The sequence below is a fragment of the Gallinula chloropus genome (assembly GCF_964237585.1).
Source record: "Gallinula chloropus genome assembly, chromosome: Z".
NCBI lineage: Eukaryota > Metazoa > Chordata > Aves > Gruiformes > Rallidae > Gallinula > Gallinula chloropus.
Genome location: NC_140089.1, coordinates 34,640,854 through 34,666,133, shown reverse-complemented (window position 1 = coordinate 34,666,133; position 25,280 = coordinate 34,640,854). Strand labels below are relative to the sequence as shown.

At 38.2% G+C, this 25,280-nt stretch overlaps 1 protein-coding gene across 6 annotated transcripts in view; it reads left to right on the top strand.

The window, feature by feature from the left end:
* NFIB (nuclear factor I B) overlaps positions 1–25,280 on the top strand; it is a 171,886-nt gene that overhangs the window by 126,610 nt on the left and 19,996 nt on the right. For 2 of the 6 annotated variants that reach the window (XM_084278713.1, XM_084278711.1), the window contains exons 7-10: positions 4,976–5,107; positions 7,383–7,567; positions 20,082–20,220; positions 23,669–23,751. In XM_084278713.1, coding sequence (XP_084134839.1) covers positions 4,976–5,107; positions 7,383–7,567; positions 20,082–20,220; positions 23,669–23,751 — 539 coding nt within the window. Of the gene's footprint in view, positions 1–4,975; positions 5,108–7,382; positions 7,568–20,081; positions 20,248–23,668; positions 23,752–25,280 lie in introns of all 6 variants that reach the window. The other 4 variants (XM_084278712.1, XM_084278710.1, XM_084278715.1 and 1 more) reach the window with 2 other exon arrangements.

Here is a 25,280-nt window from a genome sequence, read left to right as displayed (position 1 = left end):
ATTACAAATGAGAGGTGGATGTGCTTTAGAGTCACTCAGCTGTCAATGTTAGGTGCCTTATTAAGACCTACAGTTGGGAAATACAGAACACTTAGAGCATTAAAGGTAATCAAACTGGGCACATCTGAAAATTGGTCATGGTGGCTCTGCCAGTGTAGAGTGGCTCTGCTCATTCTTCACATGCACAGGTGTACAACAAAACTGATTTGCCTGAGCATGGTAGGATTTGTCATGATTCATCATCATCCAGCTATCCAATGTGAATTTAAAATCTTGCTCAAGTTTTCATCTGTGCTCCACACAAGTGTACCTGCCAGGTGTGGTGGAGTGGAGAGAGGCCAAGCTGGATGTGATGTATGTAGAGTATGCTACAGCCTGAAATTAAGCCAGGTACTGCCTCTGGGAAAAGAGAGGTACATTTAAAACTCTATCATGAAAGGGTACCTCATGCCAGTGGTCCTATGGACTTCATAGCTTTCCTATTTTCATTGTGATTATGTATACAGCAAGTTTAGTGTTGTTTTATCTTGCTTTCTCTGGAGGTGATGCTGCGCTAATGAGTTGTAAATGCAGCTTTACAAGCTGTAGTCTGCAGGGCAATCTTGTAAAGAAAGACTTGTGAGACTAAGCTATAGAAAAGAGATTAATAATAAGTGTTAAACAATAAATTGAAATAAAAGACATTTAATATTTGTTTAAGGTTTCTTCTTGATGTGCTCATGAATACATCTTACGAGCAAGAAGGAGAAGCTGCCATGTTGTGGTGAGCAAGAAAGCAGATCAGGTGTCCAGAACAGGCAGATGGGTGTTTGAACTTTCCCTGGATCACTGCTCGATTCCAGCCAACTTCTCCTAACAGGTGGCTAGCCAAGTGGTGTGCCAAGGGGACATTTGTCTAAGGAACTGCCAGTATGGCAAGCCGCTTCAGGCTGAGGAAGAGGGTCTTTGCTTTGATGAGGAAATTGCCAAAACTCATGTCTCATTAGTGTTTCCTGAGGTTCTTTGGAAGTGAACAACAGTTTAATTAAAGGCTGACGTAAACACGTTTCTGCACACTTTCCCTGCAGCATTTTATCACATTAGAATTGATCAAAATTGTTGCCTTGGGCTGTCTTGAACAGATATACATCTGGAGCACCATTTGTGCAAGCTGCTGATGAACAGGCTACATACGCTATGCTTCACAGCAGCTCTTCTGCCTTCCTCTGTAGACAGATTTACCTTGTTGGGACTTGAGATGATCTAACACTTTTTATTTGCATAGGCCCTTTTTTCTTTAGTGTGATGTTATACTTTAAAATGTATACCATGCCACCCATTTGGGTGTACACAGCGATAGAGAATATGGGCAAGAGTGATTTGGAGCAGCACTGAAACTTTAAAGAAAAAAAAAGCCCTTTTTCCCATTTGAAGAAAATTCTTGTAGATCAGGACACTGTCTGATTAATGTTGAGCTTTTGATAACTTTGTCCAAGTGTTTTTGGCATTTTTCTGCTTTTCTTCTGTACTTGGCATTTTTTTCCAAAAGTCTAAAAATAAATAGTACTTGAAACTATTTTATTTTCATTCTTAAAGTAACAAGGACTGGAATCTCATTCCTGAAACTTAGACACAGACGTTAGAGGGAGCGGCCTATTTTTGTGACCTCTGCTTGTCATTTGTTATGTAATTAGAAGTACATAACTAAGCTTTATGTAGGAGCTAGACTGTATCTCATGATGTGGAAAAAGTAAGACATGCTCTAAAATGAGAAAAATGTGTTTTCTGTTATGTAGAAAAGACTAGTAAAATCATATGAAACCTTGCTGTCACTTTCACTCCTTTTGCTACGTTTTAAAGCTTTTGTTATGGGCAGAATTAAAGATAGTGAAAGATGGCTTTGCCTCCCAGCCCCATCCCTGCACCCTGTGTCCCCACCTTTTTGTCCTGGTAATTGTAACCTGTGTGTTTTTTCCTATTAAAGCTCTGAGGCTCCTGTCTTGGTCAAGGAGGAGATGGCTTGCAGCCTTTCTTCCTAACCTATACAAACAGCTATTGTTCTGTCTCCCCTGATGGCTGCATCTATTACTCAGCTGTGGCAGGGGCATGAATGCTCTGTTATGATGACCAGGCACACACGGGGAAAGCCATGGGGGCTGCCGTTAGGGAGGTGTGGGGGGACAGGGGAGAAGGGGCAATTGGAATTGCCCCTTGATGCGAAAGGCATTGTTTTAACAAATAAGCTGCCACCTCTGATTCCACTGTTGTACTTTGTAGCTGCCTGCACTGTAGGTAACAAGACTACTTCTAAAAGTAGCTCTTGGTGGTGTTGTGTACATTAAACTTGCTCTTTTGGTGGGTAATAGGTGTTTTTGTGGCAGGCCTGAATTTTCTGTTCCCAACCACCAGTCACATTCACCTTGATGAGGAAATAAGTCTTCATGAGAAGCTCGTTGCATTTGTTTTGTAATTTATGCTGTTTTCTCTGTGTTAACTGCAGTTCTTAACTTCTGTAGAGTAGGAACAGGAATAGATGGCACATTTTTTAAGCAAATGTGTAGGGTTATCATAGTCACCAATCTCAGTAGATTATAGTCGGTAGATTAGTTTCAAATTAGTGATTCCAATGGGGGGGGGTGTTAATGGAAACTCTGATTACATTGTACTTCCTGTAGCATGCTTCTTTTGAGCAACAAAGATATTTTGGTTTTGAAAAACACAACAACTTTTGCTTGTTTAATGAAGTAACAGTAATGAACCAAATTAAATCTCTGTTGCGTTCCAGAAATCATAGCTGCTGACGCATGCAGACCTTCAGGACCTAGGCAGCTCTTTCTGTCATGAGTTCATTTGTGGAATATGAGCTTTACATAAGGAAAAGATTTTCCAGCCCATAGTTTGTTTTTTGTCTTTGGGAGACTTAAGTGCAGTACTTTTAATTTGAAATAAAATTACATTCTCTCTTTTCTGGTAGCCTGTATGTGGTAGAGTCAAGATACTTGGTCACTGATGAGTTCTCTGACAACTACTGATGACTGGAGTGTTGTAGTGGGAGGCTGTGTCTACAAGCTAGGCACATTTAGCTTTTTTCTTGGACTGTAACATTACAGCATTTCTGCACAGACAGATTGTACTCAACCACAGTACTTAGACAATAGCTAGTTAATTTTGTCCTGGGCTTTTATAAAACCTTGCATCTGTTGTGGAGGTGTAAGAATTTTCTTGCTCTGATGGAGCTAGGACCTTCTATGGTGAAGCTAGGGCTGTCATTTGAGCAGAAAATAAAACATAATGAAATAGTTGAAAATCATTCCAGAATTAATTCTTTGTTAGCATGGTTTGCCTGTGCAAAACTCAATTTAAAAAACTCCCAAACAAACAACCCAACTGTCTTGCAATTTAAAAAACCTATTTCTTAGCTTAGCAGAATGTTTTCAAACAAACTGTTATCATTTGGCACCTTTGTCTTTGCTACCTGCTGATAAATTGAAAGAAACAAAATATTCCTCCATTTTCTTCCTCAACAACAATTTATTTACCAAATTTTTATGAAACAGCTAGAGGTGTCAGCACTCAGTGTTTTTGATAACAACATAAAATTGCAACAGATCAGTATAAGAAAAAGCAGTAATTTTTTCATATCTGTTAAAACTGAATGAGTGCTGAATTCCTCCTGTAAAGCAACACCTTTTGCTGGGTGTTTCACTGAATAAAATCCTTTCTCTACAGGCTTCTTGAAGAGGTGAAACTTGCAGGGTATCTGCGAAATCAGCAGGCTTAGTATTCAAAACCAAAGGGGAGCAGTGGAGTTGCAGGGAGATGGTGGTGGGGCACAGGCAGAGTCTGCTCTCATTCTGATGGGAGCACCTATGGAAGGCCTGGTGTGATGGGTCCAGCTCTGACTACCGTGTTCAGGTTGACTCTTAGGCTGCAGCCAGTTCAGAAAACACTGATCCAATTTGGTCACAGTAAGGTGCTCACGTTTTTCAGGCCTGTCTTTGACTTCAGAGATGATTGTATGTGCTCCAGGATAGCACGGTACAGTGTGCTAATGCTATTAAAGGTGCCAAAATCACTTTACGGGCTAACATGGCCCATGTAGGAATGTCAGCTGCAATGTGGCCCCTGTTCAGTAAAGACATTTACGTGATTTAAGAAATCAGCTTTGCTTTAAAGGTGAATTGGTCATATTGATGTGAAGTGGAACCTACTTACAATACTGATGTATGTGCTATAAAAATTCTAATTAACTTTGAAATAAGTTGGTGCAAAGTGCAACATTTTTTTCTTAAATTAAACTCTCAGAAAGAATCAGTATTTTTGATTTATTCAGTATCAGTAACCCTGCATGGTAGGAATCATGCATATGTCCCTACTGCTGCATTATCTTCTCACAGTGAGCTCTAAAGAGATGTTTTTTGATGATAAGGAAACTGGAAGGAAGAGGTGGGAAGGCCCTAATCGAGACATGGAAAATAAGAGATAAAGAACTTAAAGTATCTTTCATTCTTAAGGGAGGTTACATTGTTTCACTGTGGCTTTCGGAAGGGCAAGGGATGGGTTTTGAAATAACAAAATATTAAATGCCCTGAACTGGTATGTGTATGGCAGTTACTCTACACACCTGAGTGTAGGTGTTCCATTAAAACGTGCAGTAAGGATTATGTGACTGTTGAAGGAGCAGATGTTCTAGTGGTGTTCTGGGGACCTGGGAAGTGTCCACAGAGGTTCTGAAGACATGCATTTCTTCACTGTTTGGCTTGTCTGGTATGACAGGAATGTAGTTTCTGCTTTGCAGGACAAAGAACAATTAGGGGATTATTATTCATTCTCAAGTTTGAAAGCGGTAGTTTAAAATTAGTTTATTGGTCATAGGGGAGCTGGGTCACCAAACAATATTTATGCAAGAATAATAAATTTCTTCAGTCTACAATATGCTGTGTCCCGAGACTGGCTTCCAAGCTAATGTCACTGTTCCATTGTTTTTCTATTGCAGATATGTCTTCTCCTACAATGAAGAAACCTGAAAAGCCTTTGTTTAGTCCTACTTCTCCCCAGGATTCTTCACCAAGACTGAGCACTTTTCCCCAGCATCATCACCCAGGAATTCCAGGAGTTGCACACAGTGGTGAGGATTATGGAGGAGGAAGGAATGCCTCCTTATTTATTTGTTCTGTTCTCCTTTCCTACAATCAGATTGAGAGGCATCTTTGCAGACTTTATTAGAGACCATCTCACTTATACTGCTAATGAGAGTGGAAATGGAAGAGATTGGGGTATCCTTGCAGGAGTGCTCCAGTCTGACTGCTGCCAGTCACTAGAAAGGATTTAGGATTAACCAGTAAATAAGATTCAAACTGCATGAAGAAATTGTCAGAGGAACAATCCTCTCCATCTTTCTTCCTTCCTCCCACCTTCATTCTTTCTTTATCATTTCTGCTATGCCTATGCTGTATTTCAATACCAGAGTAGGTAGATTTTAATACAAGAGAAGTCACAACCATGTTCATTATGTGACACAATGAAGTAGGTACCGGTCTTTCTTTTGAATGCTCTTTCTAAAGAGGTAGAGTCCAGATAAATATTTTCAACAAGTTTTCTGAAATCCATTGCAAATCCATAGTAAAACTTCATCTAAAATGTGAAGGAGACACTTAAAATGTAATGGAATGCTCGCTATCTCGAGGGTTTATCAGGAATGACAGGGAAATTCCAGCATCATGGTCTATGTGATTTTAGAGGTCAGAGTGACCCTGATACTTCAGATGAGAAGAACATTGTCCTTGGAAGTGTCCCCTCAGAAGCTCATCATGTGTCCTTGTAAACCATGTATAAAGGGATTCATTTGAGAAGAGCTGGTTGACTTCATGTGTAAGGACTGTTTTCCCCTTAACAATCCACTTACCTTGTATTATGACTGTGAGCCTGGACTCATTCTGCTCTCTGTAAGGTTTCCACTATAAGCAAATACTCAAGCAAAAGAGAGATGAGTGAAATGCAAGGCACAGATTTCTGCTCACTTGTGTTTGTTTTGCACCAGCTCCCACATGTCAGACCAGTAACTAATGTTTTATGAGTAAACTGAACTCGTGGGGCCATGATTAAAATAAGCTTGTCACAAAATAAGCTTCTGTATTTTTTTTTTGGCCCAATACTTATGAGTAGATCTTTATATTTGCTTTAGTGTATAGCATTTAGATACATGTCTTTGAGTGACAGTCACGATGAAGTAGATGAGCTATTTACTTGCTAGGAGACAATTTCTGTCAGTGAAGCTTGTTCTTTTAAGTCAGTGAGCAATGATTTTGAGACTTGCAAGGGCTTGATTAACAAGTACAGCAGTTTTTGGATATTCCTCCCACTTTTGTTTCTTGGGCAAACTATGACTTGGTCCCAGCTCAAAAATACCAAGTCATTTAAAAATTAAGCTGAAAAACCCCAAAGATATGAGAGGTGGTCCAGAAGAGTAGTGTAAGTGTGCTTGTTCTGATACAGTGTAAAACTGTTTATACAGACCTGGTTTTAGCCCCCTCCCACTACTGAAAATGGAAACAACATTGCCTTTTCTCCAAATGCCATTGAACCTGGTACCTCCTTTTAAATTCGTTGCCAAGTAGGTGCCCTCTAGATGTGGGTTGTTGTGCAGTGCTACAGAACACCCTCCACTTCCAGATGGGTGATGGGGCAGCAGCAGGACATGCTGTATATTCCTTTCACTGTGAGAACACTGCTGGTTTTTTAGGTAGTACATATACTCTATAGGCAAAGAAGTGTGTTCTTCTAGGGGCTGGGAAGAAAGAGAATGCAAAGAAAAATAAGTATAAGAGAGAAGCTGGTTTTGGATGATATTTTCATTGGATGGATTGGTTTCCCAGGCCTGGAAGTTGAATATTCATTAGCATTTTCACAAAGATAGTCAACATGCATTATTGATGAGTCATTATTACCCCATCTCCACATAAGGCAGGTAGAGTACAATGCAGTTTTGTAGAACTTGGTGGCTTTTCTCTATTGGAGTGCTATGAGTAAGAGTAGGTTTTATATATTGAGTAAAATATATTTTTGTTTATTTGGGCTCCAGATGGGAAAAAGGTGTAATTGAAATGTCTTTTATGCTGAATAATTATTACTGCTTAAAAAAGAAATTAGAAAAATGTGGTACCATAACGCACAAAATAGAAACAAGATATAAAATTTATGAATTTGAAATAGTATCAGTTTCCATTGCCTGGGATGATGTGAGGGGAGGATATGTAAGCTTTTCTGTAAAGATGCCATGAAACAAGGAGTGCATTGTATTGATTTATAACTCACATTTTATTTTTCTTGCTGTAACACAGAGGTGAAGAATTTTAGAAGAGACAAGATGCGAAGTAATTTTAATTTTATTTTATCTTCTCCAGTCATCTCAACTAGAACTCCACCTCCACCTTCACCATTGCCATTTCCAGCACAAGCTATTCTCCCTCCTGCCCCGTCTAGCTACTTCTCTCATCCAACGATCAGATATCCTCCCCATCTGAATCCTCAGGATACTCTGAAGAATTATGTACCTTCTTACGACCCGTCCAGCCCGCAGACTAGCCAGGTACTGTAAAACAATGCAAATGCTCCAAGAGAAATCGTATGAGGAATGTGTGTCTTCCAAGGTGTCTAGATGGTATCTCACTAGTTCTGGTCTCAGAGCTGGCATATAAATGATCCACCCTGTTCAGCATGATTGAATAAAGAGGACAAGTTAGTGATATCCACTTGGTGTTCCTTTGTCAAGTGTAAGAATGCTTGTACTGGACAACCCAGGAGCACTGACAGGACAGGTCCTAGTTCTGCACCCCTCCTGCAGGCTGGACACCTCAGTGGCCACTCAGGGCAGCTAGAGATAAAGCTCCCACTACAGGGTGGAGCCAAGGACTCTACCAATACCTACTTGCACATGCATGCATACACATAGACATATGGGTATATTTACAGACTGAGAAAATATTTGCAAGTTAATCATAGAATCACAGAATCATAGAATGCTTTGGATTCAAAGGGACCTCAAAGATCATCAAGTTCCAACCCCTCTGACATGAACAGTCCCTCTCCCACTTTCCTGTAGGATCCCTTTAAGTATTAATTAGGTCTCCCTGAAGCCTTCTCTTCTCCAGAATGAACAAGCCCAACTCTCTCCACCTGTCTTCATAGGAGAGCTGCTCCAGCCCCCTGATCATCTTTGTGGCCCTACTCTGGACTCACTCCAACAGCTCTATGCCTTTCCTTTACTGGGGACCGTAGAGCTGGAAATAGTACTCCAGGTGGGGTCTCACAAGAGCAGAGGGGCAGAATCACCTCCCTTGACCTGCTGGCCACACTGTTCTAGATGCAGCCCAGGACACCGTTGGCCTTGTGAGCTGCTACATCACACTGCCGGCTCATGTTGAGCTTGTTATTGATCAGCATACCCAAGTTCTTCTCCTCAGGGCTGCTCTCAATCCATTCTGCGTCCAGCCTGTAGTTGTGCTTGGGATTGCTCTGACCCACATGCAGGGCCCTGCACTTGGCCTTGTTGAATTTCATTCAGTTTGCATGGACCCAGCTCTCCAGCATGTCAAGGTCCCTCTGGATGCCATCCCTGCCCTCTAGCCTGTCGACCTCACCACACAGCTTGGTATGGTCAGCAAACTTGCTGAGGGTGCACTCGATCCCACTGTCCATGTCACTGACAGAGTGAGGAACACCACTTGTCATGGACCTCCACATGGACATTGAGCTTGCCCTGTTTTGTAGACACCTGACATTGCACAGATGCGAAGACATTACTGTAGTGAGCACAGCACAGACCCATAAAACTTGTTTTTCTTTGCTTTGTAGAAAACATGCAGTAACAGATGAGTTTCTGGCAACTACATCAATTCAGACTTTGTCTGATATGGGAAATTAACATGATTTTCATTAGCCAAGTAATTTGTGAAGGACTGTGCACAAAACCGCTTTCCATGATAGCATCAGCACGTAGCATTAGCCTGTGATCTGCACCATAGGACAAACTGCAGTTGAGACTTGGTCTGTCAATACTTGGAGTATTTCCAGTGTCAGTGTAATGTAATCTTTGCTGCTCAGGCAGTCATTTATTTTCGATGCCTTGTCTGAAAGGCTCCTCCTGTGGAGCCTTGTGTCTTGTGTTTTAGCATGTTTCTTGAAAGAGCCTTGGGAATGTAAACTGAAGAGACAAATTTTAGGTTTCCCTTCTCCTAAGAATTAGGTGCCTTTGGAAGAACTGTCTTACCAGGGATGAAGGGATTGCTGTGACGGCATTTTGTTTTGGTTCTGTTTTGTTTTGCTTTGCTTTTCACCATTAATGAGAGGCCTTTCAGTGTGAATTTCAGGCACGACAGCAATAGAACTTGAGACTGAATCAAACTTTCAGTGTTGAATAACAGATATGGCCCCTCTGGGCTGTTCAGAAGGTCATTGTGGCTATTGTTCCCATAGGCTATTGCTCTGGTCCAGCTGCACGACTTTCTACATATTTAAAAAAGTGTGTGTGTATGGGGGTCCATAAAATCAGTGGGAGAAGTCCCAACTATGTGATTTTTGTTGGTTACAATATTTATGCAAATTAACCCAAAAAGTGAAAATGGAGTATGTTTGCTTTAGAATACAAATTGCTAACTGCGCATGGTTTAAAAGTCGTTCAGTCCCATATAGCATTTTTGCTGAGACTCAGCTGGGAACGTTGCATGCAGGACCTGATTTTAATTTGTGTAAAATTTCCATGAATAACAAAGTCTAATTAAGACATCCATTAAAAGTCCTTAACGTTAATTCAGTGCGGAAAATCTTAGAGTTCTATTGGATTTTTTTTTTTTAAACTGATGTCTTAATTAGGCACTATTAAGGGAAAAATTATGCAAATTAAAATCAGGCCCTTACTGTTACACATTTCTTTAATTATTCAGTGCTTGTTTTACTTACATTTGGATTTCTTATATATATTAAAAGAGCAGATTAGGTGATAATCTCTCTGGATTGTTCCTTGTTCTGCTTTGGATCATCATGGAAAAGAATGCAACATACGAATGAAGTGTCTGACTTTCTTGCAAACAAATGCGCTATCTTGTGTTTTTAATAGTGGGGAGTATGTTCTTTGAGCAGGAGAAGCACTTTCAACTCTTTGCCCGACAAGAGTCTTACTTTCTTACCTTATCAGCGGTTGAAAGCTTTAGACCTTAACAGATTAAATTTTGCTCTACTGAGTTTTTTTCAGAGTAGTAACAAACCGAAAACACTTCCTATTCTTGTGTTGAGGCACTATAGGGAGTACCGGACCACACTGGACACAATTTGCTACCTTTGTCACGTTTCATAATCTTTATATTTGGGTAATGTGTTTCATTTTATTTGGTGTTTGATTTAGTTTCTGAGAAGAGGCGATGGTGTTAAACAACACCAACTATGGGATTCCAAGCATCTGCATCAGCTGTTCTCTGCAATTTATTATTATTAATCACTGTTATTAGTAGAATCTCTTTTAAATTTAATCCTTTATGTTTCACCTCCTGTACCAATGCTGTACATTAGAGGAGCTGCACGCTGAGTCAAAATCTCTCTAAATAGAACAGTTAAAGGGTGGCTGTACAAAAAGTAAAACAGCAAGAATAATTTTTTGCTTAGGAGAAGAAGAAGCAGCCGTCTGTGGAGTTCAGTGACAAAAGGGAATTGTTCTGATACAATGGCATGCTTTGAGCCAAACCAGTTTTTCTTTTCTAAATAAAACATGAATTTTTATTCAAACAAATTTAATTATTTTAAAATGCAAAACTGCATCTGTAGGAATACCACATCAAATTTAATTATACTTTCCCACCTCAAAACATACTCATTTGGATTTCAAAAGGAGAACTATGATGATAGTTTTAATTTCAGCTTTAGAAATAGAAAGGATGGATACCCTGACAGCATTTACCTAAAATGAACTGTTCCTCCCCAACATCTTTCAGTAATACGCTAATTTAGATTGTTACGACAAGCAGCTGAGATGCCTTGTACTCCCCACAGCAATTTTGAGATTAATTACATTACTGCTGCACTGATTATAGTGAGACAGTCATGCTATTCAATGGAATACTTTAAGTAAAATTAGTTTAAAGATATAGAGCTCCCATAGGTTTCAACGGTGGGAAGCAGTGGGCAATTTTCTTGACATAATGTTAAATACTCCAAATTATGTGTGATGAACAGTCAGGAAGTTCAAACAGGCCCTTTGGCTGCAGTGAAAAATGATTCAACAATGGATGATCCTAAACAAAAGAGGGCCATGGCTGTCGGTTTCGTGCATATCTGCTTTTTATCCCCCGTTCAATCTGGAGAATAAACAAACAAATGTACTGAAGAGAAATGGACTTTGTTAGATATAGAGCTGGACTTGCCTCCAACTAGTCATCTGAAGAGTTCCCGAGGTTTTGAGAACTGTTGTATTTTCCGCTAATTAATTCTGCTAAACGCTTTTTATTATACTTATTTCAATGTTTTTCTTCTTAGGTAGGTAGGCACGTGTGTTGCTGGATAACATTATGTATCCATATTATGATGGGGTGCTGCTCTCCCATTGTTAAACTGGTACTCGTTACTAATTAAGTTTCTGCAAAACCAAGTTATTTGGTATGGGTCTAATCCACCTAGAGTGTTTATCCATCTCAGTATATTTGAGGTTTTAAAAGTGGCTGCAAATTTTGCACATGCAATTCCTTTTTGAACAATTCCAGATGGGTGAGTCCTTTAGTCTTGGAAAATATTACCTCCTCTCTGTGTACACACAGACAAATCTGCACACACTTGGAATGCATTAATAATCAAGAGTGTATGAATCAATATACAGTGTCAAAATCAGACTTCCAATGAGCCTGAACAAATCACTGAGCACAATAATACTTGTGTGGCTGAAGTCAAAACCAAAATTTCCAAACTTAATGCCCCATTGAGTTAAATGGAATAATTTCCTGATTGAGGTATGATGAATCACAGAAGAAGGGTCAACAAGTGTGGTGAAGGAAGCAATGGTAAAGAGAACAGTTGAGGTGAATCCTGCTGAAGAACATCCTGGCATCCGTAAGAATTTTTTTTTTTTTTTTGACTGAACCAAGCAAATAGAAGTAGACAATCTTGGAAGCCCTTTGAGTTTGGATTATGAAGGGAACAGTTTACAGGTAATGATAAATCATATTCTGTGATATTTTTTATGAAACTGCGTGGTAAAATTGTCTCCAGTCTGATATTGGAACCTTTTACTCTTATAATAAATGTCTTACACTTACAACTAACAATTTCCAAAGCTGTCCACATACTGACTAAAATTCCTGGGACTGTTAAAATGTTCTTTGTTGGAACGTGAGCAAGTTTGCAGATTTATCTTTATACTTTGTGTGAAGACAGAAATATATGAACTCCTTGAGAAGTGCTGCTTCTGGAAGCTTGTGAGACCACTTACCTTCCTCTCGTAATTGTTTGGGATATTCAATTTTTTGTTCAATGAAAGATAGGCACACTCTTCAGGAATCCCAGGCAGATGCCATGCTTTGTCATTCCTCAGTACAGTAACTGCAGTCATTTAGCAACTCCGAGGAAAAGTTTTGAGGCTCTGTTTGGGCTGGTCGAAGGATATCCTGTTGGTTCCTGGGAGAATACTGGTAGAACAAGCTGACACAAACAATATGTGTGCATGTGGTTTCTTTGGGATAATTAGTACCTTTATTTGTTGACTTTTAATAGTTTTCAGTTTCTTGGGCAAGTCTTTCCTTCTAATTGTAAAGAAATTACAGAAGATTAAGTATGGCAATGTGCTGGTTTTAATTGTAATTTAGAGGCAGAGAGAAAGTACTAGCTTAACTGTATCTACTGGCAAGGCATTTAAAGATTTAATTGCAGTCGTGAATGATTACTTTCTATTTAGTTTTCTAATTTTTACTTTATTAAATGCACAGTTGTAAGTCTCCAGACTACATGACATACCATTTAATCCAAATATATCTTTTGAATATTTACCTACCAAGAGATTTCGTTTCCCATGCTTGTGTAACACAGACTTACCCTGTTGTTAAGGCAAATGTACAAGAAAAGTATTTCCTTGTTGACAAATAAGATTTTTTGAGATCACAGGTAGAATTGTGATTCTTCACCTACAATGTCTTATGGTTTGCTGAAGCTCTGCAGTTGCTCTCAGTTTCAGCAGTGTTAATTGGAAAATGCTTTCTCAAATGGATGAGACTCAGAGCTTTATAGATCAAAGTCAACACCTTGATTTCTCTCAGAAAGTAGCACAGAACTGATGTTGTCAGCTAAGAACTGGCAACAACATGTTTTTTCTGAAGCTAATTCCTTGGGCAGACAGGTAGCTGCGTGTCACACCACCTGGAGCTTTTGTGTGGCATCTCCTAGTGAGGTCTGTGCAAGATGTGCTGTTAGCAGTGATTTACTCAGGTTGCAAGGGTATGGAAACTAGTGAGATTCATCCTTACAAAAATTGGCAAGGGGCACTATAAAGAGGCAAAGTGTGTTCTGTTGCTACCACAGTGTTTGATAGCAGACAGGAAATGTCTGAAAGCCGTACTTCATGCTAAACAAATGCATTATGGAACCCACCAGGTTCAGTCTGAGGAAGTACAGTACCTTCTGCAGTCCCACTGGCAGTGCTATAATACCATTCCCATAGGTTTACCAGAGTCTCAAAGGCACTGTGCTACATTACTTGGATCGGTAATAACTTGAGGATGTGTCCTCTGTGCCTTTGGTGAATCTGCCTGAAACCATTGAACTGTCGCCAGTGAGAGACTGACGTGACCGCTGGATGCCTACCAGTGATGTAGCATTAGGGTTCCCTAAGCAAAAGCTCTGCTGAGGTAAAAGATTGGGTTTTCATTGTATAACGAAAATCCAACAAAGCAAACAAAAACAAAAACAAAAACAAAAAAAAAAAAGAGGGAAGAATAGAAAAGTGGAAGTTACTTCTTTCTGTTTCTTTTACTTGTAGATTTTCTGAAATATCCATCACCCTCTCTGAATCTCACAGAGCACATTGGCATGGACTCAAAGACAGAACTTACCAGCTATTATCTCAGCTAGTAGACAACTGTTAAAACAAGATACTTGGTGCAGGGGACCAAAATGTCCAGAGCTCCAACTTCTACAGGTTCAAAAACAAAGTTTGTTCAGTCAGTGGTGTCAGAACTACACTACCATAGGGTGCAAACAGTGATACTCTTCACTCTAGTATCTGGATGTTGCAGCTAAAAGGGAGTGAAACTCTGAGAAGAAATGGGTAACTATTTCCAAATGCACTGAGTCAAATTTGACTAAACTAAACCAACTCATTGGTTGATCACCTGGCTATAATAAAATAACCTTCTTGGGAAACACAGCACTTCCATTGAAAAATACTGTTTTGAGATACAAATATATTGTTCTCCAAGTATAGTAGTTAGCTGGAGTAATACAATTTTTATTAAGCCCTGAAACTTCTTTCTAAAATACCTAACACAGTATCATAATTAGCTGTACCAAGGACATGCACAGCATTAAGATGATTTCTGACCTTTGTTGATTATGTCTTTGAAGATTCTTTGCATTTAAAATACCAAGGAAAATTGGAATTATTTTATTTGGAATTATAATTACAATTATTTTGTAACACCATGCAAAATTAAACATAGAATATACTTTATCATTTAAGCAACTTAGTAGTTTATGTAAGTTCTTTAATATGTATGTCAAATTTTGGTTATATTTGTATATCTCATCTGTAGATGTTAGTGTTGCCATTTCACTGTGGCATCGGAAATACATTTTTGATGGTGGAAGTAGAAAGCTATATGACAAAACATCGTCCTAAAATGTAATTGAAGGCCTGAGGTGTAGATGTGCTGATATTTGGGCAAATATGTGAACAGAAGTCTGAGAGGAGGTAGATGAATTACTAATTATAAATATGTTAGTAAAATCCCAGCATGGAACACAAGTATAGTGAATCCCAATTTTAGGATAGCCCATACTCATACCTGCTACAAGTTTCTGTTCAGACTTAAGACCTAAGGATTAACTGAAGGGGTGCATAGAGCACACAATCGGATACTAACAGTCTGACAATCTGAGTTATGTTACAGCTATGACAGTAAATAAAACTCATCTGTGGCTTTGGGTGCATGAATGGATTAATCTGTGGCAATTCAAGCTGGTGTGAATTAAAAAGCTGGAAAATGTAACACAGATTTGAAAAGAAATTAGCCCCAATCCAACAATAGGAAATTGTATACCTGCATAAACTGGGGCTAAATTTGCCAGACCTTCATTGTGTTTGCATCTTTTCCCCTCCTATTTTCAAATGCACAGCTTGTTTATCTAACACAGCTGCCTCCATGCAATTTGCTTGAGGTTTATGCCTGAGGCATCATCTCTGTGTTTGTGAATCCATCACACAGACATATTGACGCCCTAGTTGATGGTAACAGTTGATTTTCCACCTGTAATGCATTCATCTGTAAGAATGTCTTCAGGGAAAACTGGAACTAGAACCTATGACTTGTTTTAAACAAGGACAAAATTAATTTGTATTAAATGATGTGCATGAATATTTGCACTTGTAATTCAAGTGGATACTGTCCAAATAGATATGCAGCTTCCATGCTAAAATAAATTTTGATGTAACTTCAAAAGTTAAAAGGAGAACAGGTGTCAGAAGCTATTTGTAGCAGCCAGTTTTCAGTAAGATTATGAATTGACAACTTCAGAAGGCTATTTCTGACCAGAGGGTTTCCGTCTTTGCACCAAAAACCTAAGGCAGAATAGAGGACTTAGGACATCCAAGAGAGACAGTGTTCTTGAGCTTGTACTGCTATCAACTACCACAGTCCAGAATCTAGACCTTTGTTGCAAAATCTTTTAGATTTGTGTTTCCAAAGATAACCCTAGAAGTCTGAATTGAATCTAAACCAGAGCAGCAGTGTCAGCATGAGTCTGAAGACAGGCCTGAGCAATAACCCTGAGACAATGACATGATGTGTTTATTTAGGACTAATTTATGATCTTAAGATGCAAAAAAAATTATGATATCTTAAATATAGTTCTCTCAACTGCTTCACTGTTGTTCATGGCATGTAAAAAAGACAAGTACGGACGTTGCAGGAAGGTTTCATATGAGTCATGTTCATATGACAGAATTTGGGTGAACACAAGACTGCTTTTCATAAACTATGTTTTCAAATGCAGTACTGCTAGGAAAAACACTGATGTTATAAGAAAATGTCATGTATACCATTTCCCATGACAAAGCAACATCAAAAGGAGTACCTTAGTACAGATCTGAAAGACAGCTAGGATTGCTACAGAAGAACTGTGTGTATAAAAGTCCTGATAGGTATGTACTTACCTAAAACTGAAGCTAGTTAAAAACTTAAATGCAGGAAACTTTCAGTATGAGGGGACAAGTTAGACTCTTAGACACTATACACCGAGCTCTGTCTTGTGGGTACATACTTATCCCTTCTTATGTTACCTTGTTTGCCAAGCAATAACACCCCGTTACTGCAATGTACAGTATTTGACATTGTTATAAATTTTTAAAACAGATGTTGTGTTACAAACAAGAAAACAAAGGTAACATACTTGAGAAAGGAGAAATATAGATGTTAGAGATTACAAAAATAAAAGCGTAATAAGTCCTAAGGTGCAGTCAGAAAACACTTGTAAATGTGACAATGTGCAATAAAATTGTTACGAGGCAGGTAACTAGGTTATAACTGCATTTGAAATCTAATGTTCAGCCAGAGTATAAAATGTTGAAAGTATAAGAATTAAGCTTGCTGAAGTAATGAGTTTTCCCTTTTCTTATTTTGGACGTTTTATTTTTCTATCTAGTGATTGCTGGCCTCAAATTCATTGTATTGCGCCTGCACTTAGCTTCATGTGTAGAACAGTTGTGAAACAATGCTTTCCGTTAAGAAGGCAAAAAAAAAAAGAAAAAAGAGAAGAAATAGAAATGTAGACACTTGATGTTTGTGAGCAACAAACCACATCCATTACAATCACGAGCAAATTCTCTGAGGATTTCAACCAATACAGGATTTTACCCTGTTTGCATGAAGTGGGGCGATGTACTTCACTGCTGTTGTCTGTCACACAGGGAAAACATTGGTTTACATGATAATGGGATATGAAGTATACTCTGTGTCTTACAGCTTGGCAAGGAGAAGGTTTGTTCAGGGCTATGCTTTAGTCCTTGTGAGGCATTGCATGCCTGTTGATTGGGATCACTAGGGAACTGTAGAAACTGATACATTGCTGTAAATCATCCTGGTCTCCAGCTGTGTCGTTCTAATTCGTTTGAGTCTGGCTTTGGAGACAGAGCTGCTTTTGGAAGCCAATGACACTGGCTGTTTTAATCCGTAATCTCCCTGGAATCCTTTCTCTTAGTTTTTAGTAAAAGTTGGTCCTTTTGATAAGGGTTCTTAGTTGGTTTTGTAATGTGTTTGCACACCACGTGAGCTAAGGCTCCTAAGGTAGCCCTGTGGTCACAGGTCAGTGACTCCACCCAGGAGCAACCAGACGTAAGTGAGACTTAGTACTCATTCCAGTGGGCTATGTAGATGGCTGGGCTTTTGGGGCAGGAGGCAGGGCTGAAGTCTGCAGCAGTGTCCCCAGAAACACAATGAATATCCACTCTAAAATAGCAAGTAGGTGTTTCTGACAGTTTTCCCCACAAATGTTTCAGACTGAGTCACATCTCCCTCACCTATGACAGAGCCTGTTCTGTTATGTCAAGATGCCTTAACTCTGTACAGCTCCTAATCAGCGAGTAAGGGTACTTGCCTCTGAGTTTTGGAATATCTTGGGTCATTTATATGGAAAATTCATTTTAGGTAACTCTTAGAGATTTTCTGAATTTATCTTAGTTAAAATTGTGCTTTTGTTCTAAGGCAGCTAACGTAGATTTTCTGGTTTTAGAGGCTAGCAGGCCCTTAAAACAGAGCCCAGAAAATAAAATTCCCTAAACCACTGGCTAAGACAGATCTCAAAAGAAAGTGGACTTACTGACACATACTTATTACCTTATTACGTCACTGTTTACTGTAGTGTAAAGATGTAGTTTGTATTACTGAGGAAAGACAGCTGTTAATTACTGAGTTCCCCACTTATGACTTGGTGATGTAAGCATGCAAGTAGATGCTCAGTGTACTTGTAGATCACATTATTTTCTAGAACTTGTCTTGTATATATTCTGCCACACCTGAAGTTAATTTCAAGTGCACCTAATAAGGGAGATCTATCTAAATGTGAAGTTCACCCAGTGAATAAAACTTAATGTAGCATGATAGTTGGGGTCATTGTGATATTTGCAGAACTATCGACATTCCTTGGAATTCATGTTGTCTTCTTATTTAGAAGCTACTTTGACAACTGTCACTTACGCCCATTACTAAACTCCTAGTAGTAATTTCTCAGTTTATGCAACTAGGAACGTAAATTAAAAAGTGGTAAACACCACGCAATTTCTGTGTTTTAAAGAATTTGTGATTCCATGGCTCTTCTGTCCCCACCCATGCTCCAACACACTTCAATCATACAGTTACATTTAGGTGGTGACTTTTTTCATTTAGAGGGGTAGTTTGCTGTCTACTTTGCATTAGTGTACATTTTTACTGTTATTTTTCATTGTTAGGCTTGTTATTTTAGGGAGGGAAGTAGTCTGCTAACTGCTTGATATTCCTTTAAATACTGGATTGGTCTGTATTTGCACTTACATTTTCTAGTGTTTTCTTCTAGCTTAGTTTTAGATGTCCTGAAGAACAAGAGTCTCCCTTGGGGGCATTTGCAAAGTCTAGTAGATCATGCTGCCAGGAAGTTTCTCCTGCTATTAATTTTAAATTTCCTCCTTCTCAATTTCATTCCATTACCCCGATGTTTATACTTCCTGTACTTTCCAAATAATTCCATCCTCTTCTGTGTGTTTATACTCTGCACATACTTGTAGTAATTGTCCCAGCCCAGTTATTATTTCATTACCATAATCATGCTTACCTCTTTTAACCTTTCTTTGTATCAGTTGAATCAGGTCCTTTATCAGTCCATTTCTTTCCTCTGAGTTATTTCGAATTTGACAGGCTCCCTCTCTCCTAGTAAGATCCCCAGTATTTTTTACTTAGTATGGCTGTGTTTTAAAATACTTATGATTCACAAAGCACACAATCCATTTAAGACAAAAGTAGTCAGCCACTGTTGAAAAAGCTATTTTCTACTTGCCAATTTTTACTGCAAGTTATTTAGTGTTGGAGTATTTACAGTCATGCAGAATGTCTGAGGCATGTTTAAGCATCGGATAAACATATACATTTACGGGTGAACATTCCCAATTCAGTTGTGCTTATATGCAGAAAGCAGAGTATTACCTTGACGACCTGTACCATAAGGTCATGCAGACTTCCTCTTGTATCTATGAAAGAAGTGTCTTTGTTTATTATGCTCTTGACTTGCAAAGTTCCCATTGTTAAACACTTCTGTGTTTTTAGAAGGTGGCTTTTGGCCAGATATAATGACGTATGCATTATAGTGCATCGTATCCTAACCCTCTGCCCCAGTCCCAAACATGTGAATTATTAGTTAGCCTTCCAGTATGTGTAGTCTCTGTGGACAGCTGTGGTCAAGTCTTGGTTATGCTCCAAGCCAGAGTGGTATGGCATGTGAAAACAGAGGTTTTGCATCATTCATTTGCTCTTAATACTTCATACATTAGGGGCCTATGCCTGGTCAGTTTAATCCTGCTATCGTGGGATTTACTGTGGTTCACAGCCACTGCATGAACAGCAAATAGATTTTGAAACAATCTGATGCAAAATGCATTCAGAAAGAAAGCAAGCTTACCAAAAAGTACTGCTACATAGGACGGTACTACCAATCTGAGGAGGCATCTGCCTGCTGAAAATACCACATGGAAATTCATATCTTTTACTAGAATGACTCATTCCAGCATGCGGATGTGGTTGATGGGCATTCTGGAAAACCCTAAGATAGGTGTGTAGGTTCCTTAAATGCAATGTGTATGTTTCACAAGGCATTCTTTTGGTTTTGTTTTGTAGCCTAACAGCAGTGGTCAAGTAGTAGGGAAAGTGCCTGGCCATTTTACTCCAGTTTTGGCACCCTCTCCCCATCACAGTGCGGTGCGACCTGTGACCCTGACCATGACAGATACTAAGCCCATCACTACATCCACTGAAGGTGAGGCATCTTCACCTACAGCAACCAGTAAGTATTTCTTTAGGAAACAAAAATGTCCATCGAAGATTTGATATGATTTCAAATTGAGGCCAGAAAAAGGCGCCTTTTCCTACTATTTGACCAAGTGGATGCTCATCATTTTACATGGAGAGCAAATACGATCTGAGCCCAAAGCTTTTCCTCCCCAAATTTCAACCAATGCATCATGTCACATGAGCCAAATTTTGTGACATGACAATCACAATGAAAGAGAAAAACCTGCATATTTGACCACTATTCAGGAAAAAGAAAACGTGGTTGTTCATCTAAGGTGGACATTGTTAAGACATTGAGAAGCACAGCAAGGTTTTACAATGACCCGCAGATGGAATTCCAAACAGAGATTGGATAATTTGCTCCTCAATGAGCTTTCCTACAGAAATCAAGCCTTGTTGCAACACATACTTAATCCGAGCTATGAAAATTGCATGTTGATATAGGTTGTGTCTTTTTTAGCAAAAAAACCCCAATGTGGCAAAAGAAAATTTTAGTTCCTTGACAATGTTGCAATGGATGGAAGATCCACTGTTCTTTAAAAAACAAAATGAAACAAACAAGCCCAAACCCTAACTTTAATGTTTTAAGATATTTATTACTATATAGGACCATACTTATCCTATTATCTTCAATGGAACTGCGGTTTTTGAATTGGGAGCAAAGGTGCTACTATGTATAGGGCAATCTCTTCCAAATGCTCATTTTATACTCAGTGATGCCGAATGTTGCTTTTAAACTACTTTCTGCATTTGTTTTCTTTGATCGCCAATGTTACCAGTATTTATCAGAGTGGTGAAGATTTTTAGGAGCCACTTCCAAACATCACTCTGGAAAAAAACTTACCAGCCTTAAAAAAAAAATCAGTCTCTTTAGAGTCCATTGCTTGATCTAGTTTAGTATTTGAATTCTGAATCCAGTCCCTAACTTATGGTCTGTCATCAATGGAGATCATAAACTGTGCTATGCTACTTTAAGTCATTTCATTAGAACCTGAAGCAGAGATGAATGTCAAATGTCTTTATGTCTTTATTATAAAAGGATACTAGTAACTTTTGGAGCTATCATTGGTTAAGTATAAAGAAATAATTATATGGTTAGCTTTATGGAAGTATTTTAGCTGTTCTTTTCGTATAGCAGAGGTTTTGTTAGAAGGTGGTAGTGTGTATCTGTATCCTCTCTGGGGGTTTTTCATACAGTTTTTGTCCTTTATCAGAAGAGTTAGTTTTAGCAGCAAATGAGAAGCTGTAGCTGTAAACTGGTCCAGAATAGAAAACTGAGTTACTGTAGAGTTTCATGTATTCATAGTTTCATTCTACTTTCTGTTGACATGATTGTGCCAGTCCTAAAAAGACGTCTCAGGTTGAGATCAAAGTTTCTAATACAAGTAGCAAAAAGCAGTGTCGGAACTGGTTTGGGATGTTTTTTGGTAATCTGACTGTAATGCACATCATTACAGGAAATCATTGTCCTACTAATAAGGGAAAAATTGGAACTATATTTTCAGATAAAATTGGCTCCCATACAATTGCTCTCATGCAATTAAGTGGAACCCAGGTATGTGATTCCCTGTGAACCTTATAACATCTCAGATTAGGTACTTGAAATAAGGCCTCCTGATGCTTCCACAGCAGCAGCAGTGTGCAGGTAACTTCTTGCCTGAAGATCCAATGCTTGTCACAACAGAACATATATAATAATAATAAGCTCTCTATTTACAGATTATACTTGAATGTGCCAGTTCTGCATATGACATAGCATAGAAATGCCGCACGTTGAGGTTGTTTTTGTTTTCAGACTGGTGCAGTAGTCTATCTGCTTCGTAAGGTCTTTCGATACTGGCCTGGTAACTCCAAGAGCAAAAAAAAGTGAAGGAACATAGCTTGTTCATCAAGCCAATAGCAAAATTTGAGACATCATGTCCTGCTGATACATAAATTATAAAATAATATATATAAACTGTATTATCCATCATAATTAACTTGCCACATAGAATACTAATGTGTTCATTTAATGGGAAAATCAAGACTAAATGTATTCTCAGGCTTAGTTTTGATTTTATTTTCAAGAACTGATTGTTTCAAAATATATAGAAGCGTATATATAAAAACATATGCTTGGCCAACAAATTATCATTATTTTTCATTCTCATGAGAATAAACCAGCAAATTATTGGCACTGCTTTTCATTCTGAAGTGCAATAGCACAATTGTTTTGAAAGACAAAGACCATCAGGGTTTTTTTAATATTTGGGAAACCTGGTGGCCTCCACTACAATTTCCTTCTAATAACCAAATAATTTTTATGACTTTTTCAGCAAAGTGTGTTTACTGTATAAAGCCTTAAATTAAATAATTAAAAAACAAGGATTGATTTTGCTTCTATTTTCAGTGTGACTTTAATATTAATAGGCTGAGGCAGTAAGTACTCCTATACAGCCCTTCACCCACATCCCTGTGTATATCTGCTCAATTTTAGCAGTTTTGCTCTGTGAGCAAGTTTCCAGGTTGTGGTGCTGTAAGTTGCAGTGTGGACATTACTCCATTGGAAAGTGGAGTAAGACCATATGCCTCATTTTGTAAGTGTCACTAAAAGCCATGAGAGGGTAATGGATTTTAGGGATTACTAACAGAGACCAGACCGGAACATGACTTAGAGGTGAAGGATCCATATCCTGTAACTAATCCCAGCATCACCTACCATTCCCTTTCTCCTCAGAAATGGCTTTCTTTAATCTTCTGTAGCAGACAGTGAGACACTTCCTTAAATTGTTCCTCTGGGAAAATGTTGTCTGCTGATGCACAGGGCAGTTGAATATTTAATATTATATTGCACAGAAAAAATTAGCTCCCTTCTCATGAAAATACTAATCAGATTACTACTTGCTTCCAAATGCCCATAAATATTCATTTCATGCCCCATAAGTAAACTGAATATTTTATTCCAATATTTTTTGTTCTTTCACAGTTTTGTGACGAGCCTTCAAGCAGTAATAATAGTAACTGTGAGCTAATATTTTCTCTCAACATTATTATCTCAGTTATTTCACTTGTTCCTTAGATTAGTGTAGTGGAAATGAGAGTCAGACTTGTGATTCCTTCAAATACATACCTATTTAATCACTTCTGAAAAATACAGATTTATTAGTCAGAGGAACTTTTATTTGACAAGAGACATATGATTTAGGGATGCAGCTTCCATTGAAGATTATAGGAATTTATGCGTGACTTTACAGATTTGGTCCAGTTTTTCTTTTGTATTCTATGAAAATTTACATAAAGGATAAATGCAGGACACATCCTATATATTGCAAAGTCATAACTCCGGATCTCTCATATTTGTACTGTACCTGCACAGGGTAATAGTTATGATAGGTTGGTATTTTTATCAATCTGTTTTGTTCTTCCTTGATCAGCCTACACAGCCTCAGGCACATCCCAAGCCAATCGATATGTGGGACTAAGTCCAAGAGACCCATCCTTCCTACACCAGCAACAGGTGGGCAAGTTTCACATAGGTGTAATGATATAGAGAAGCTTTTGTGGTATTACCTTCCTACATGCTGCCACTGTTTTCTTGGATAAGACTGGGATCCTGAGGGTTTTGGTATTTGTCATCTGAAGATTAAGTTTATTCAGGACAAAAATTAATCCTTTTAGGAGCATCAATGTAGCATATGATTTATTTCTTAGGTTTGTACCATCTGAAAGAACTTCTAATCTTATTTCTTTCCATTGTTTTATTTTTCAAGGACTCGTACGCGTAAGCTTTAATAGGATTTTATGGAAGAGAATGGGGTGCATAAGGAACAAATATTCATTTCAAAGTCAGTGTAGAAAACAAGGCAGAATTCCAGAGCAAAAAGTCCAATTTATTATTTTGAAGCTATTTTGTTGTTTTGATTGTTTGGGTTTTTTTAACCCAGATATTTAAGCCTACTTTTCTTCGTTTTAGTTCTAGAAGATGAATTATAAAACTAAATTCACATTGCAACACATCATCATTTCTAGTTTAATAGGTTTAAATTGGTCTACTGATTTCAAATGTGATAAACCCACATTTTTGTTCTAGTTTCTTACATCATTTATGTTTCAAGTAGCATTTTAAATTTCACATCTCATTAATGCTGTAAATTTAATGCAAATGAAGTGTTTACCCAAACTGTGAAAATATACAGCCAAGATTAATGATGGCTTACAAACAAATTAGCTGCAGTCAGTAGCAAGGCCATGCATATACAGAAATACTACATCACTAGTAACAGGAATAAATTCAGACCCTTTAGAACTTCGACATATTTTATGATGTGTGTTTTTGTTGCTCCTAGATCTTAACAGTAGAGGAATTTGAAATTAACAGCATGTAAAATATAAAAAACTGTATGTGTCAGTATCAAAAGAGCTGTTAAATAGTCCGTGGTATTTATTGTACTGTATTTTTTTTTTCTGAGACTTGGGTTTCTGTCAACAGTTGGGACACATGCTTGTTTCATTTTTCAGTAAAACCTACCTGTTCTGTCTTTGTGGAGATACAGCTGAAGTGTGCTTCATCTGGAATTCCCTACCCCTACCCACTCCCAGGGCAAGGTGGCAGTATATCTGTTTTAAAGGTCACCACATGCAGAGTTCAGAGAAAAGCATAAAGATGATAGTTTATTCAAGATAGTTGATACTTTGCCAACTGTTTCTTTTTTTTTTTTTTTTCTTTTTTTTAAACCAGTGAGATCTAACTGGAAACATCTGTATAGTTTTTGGAAAATACCAAATGACAATTAGTGGTTTTGCCAACCAGTAAATTTTCTGGGGTATTGCCTTTTTTTATAACCTCTCAAAGATTGTTGCATTATGAAATGTGTTATAATTACTATAGCATGGTTCCTTTTAAGAGATAACCAATATATATTTATTGTATTTTAAAATACACAATGTTGCTCTTTTTAAGCCCAGTGCATGTAATTCCTGGATTTCTTTTTATATGAAGTTTGACATTGTACCCGTTGAAAAGTCTGTGACATCAAGATAATTTGG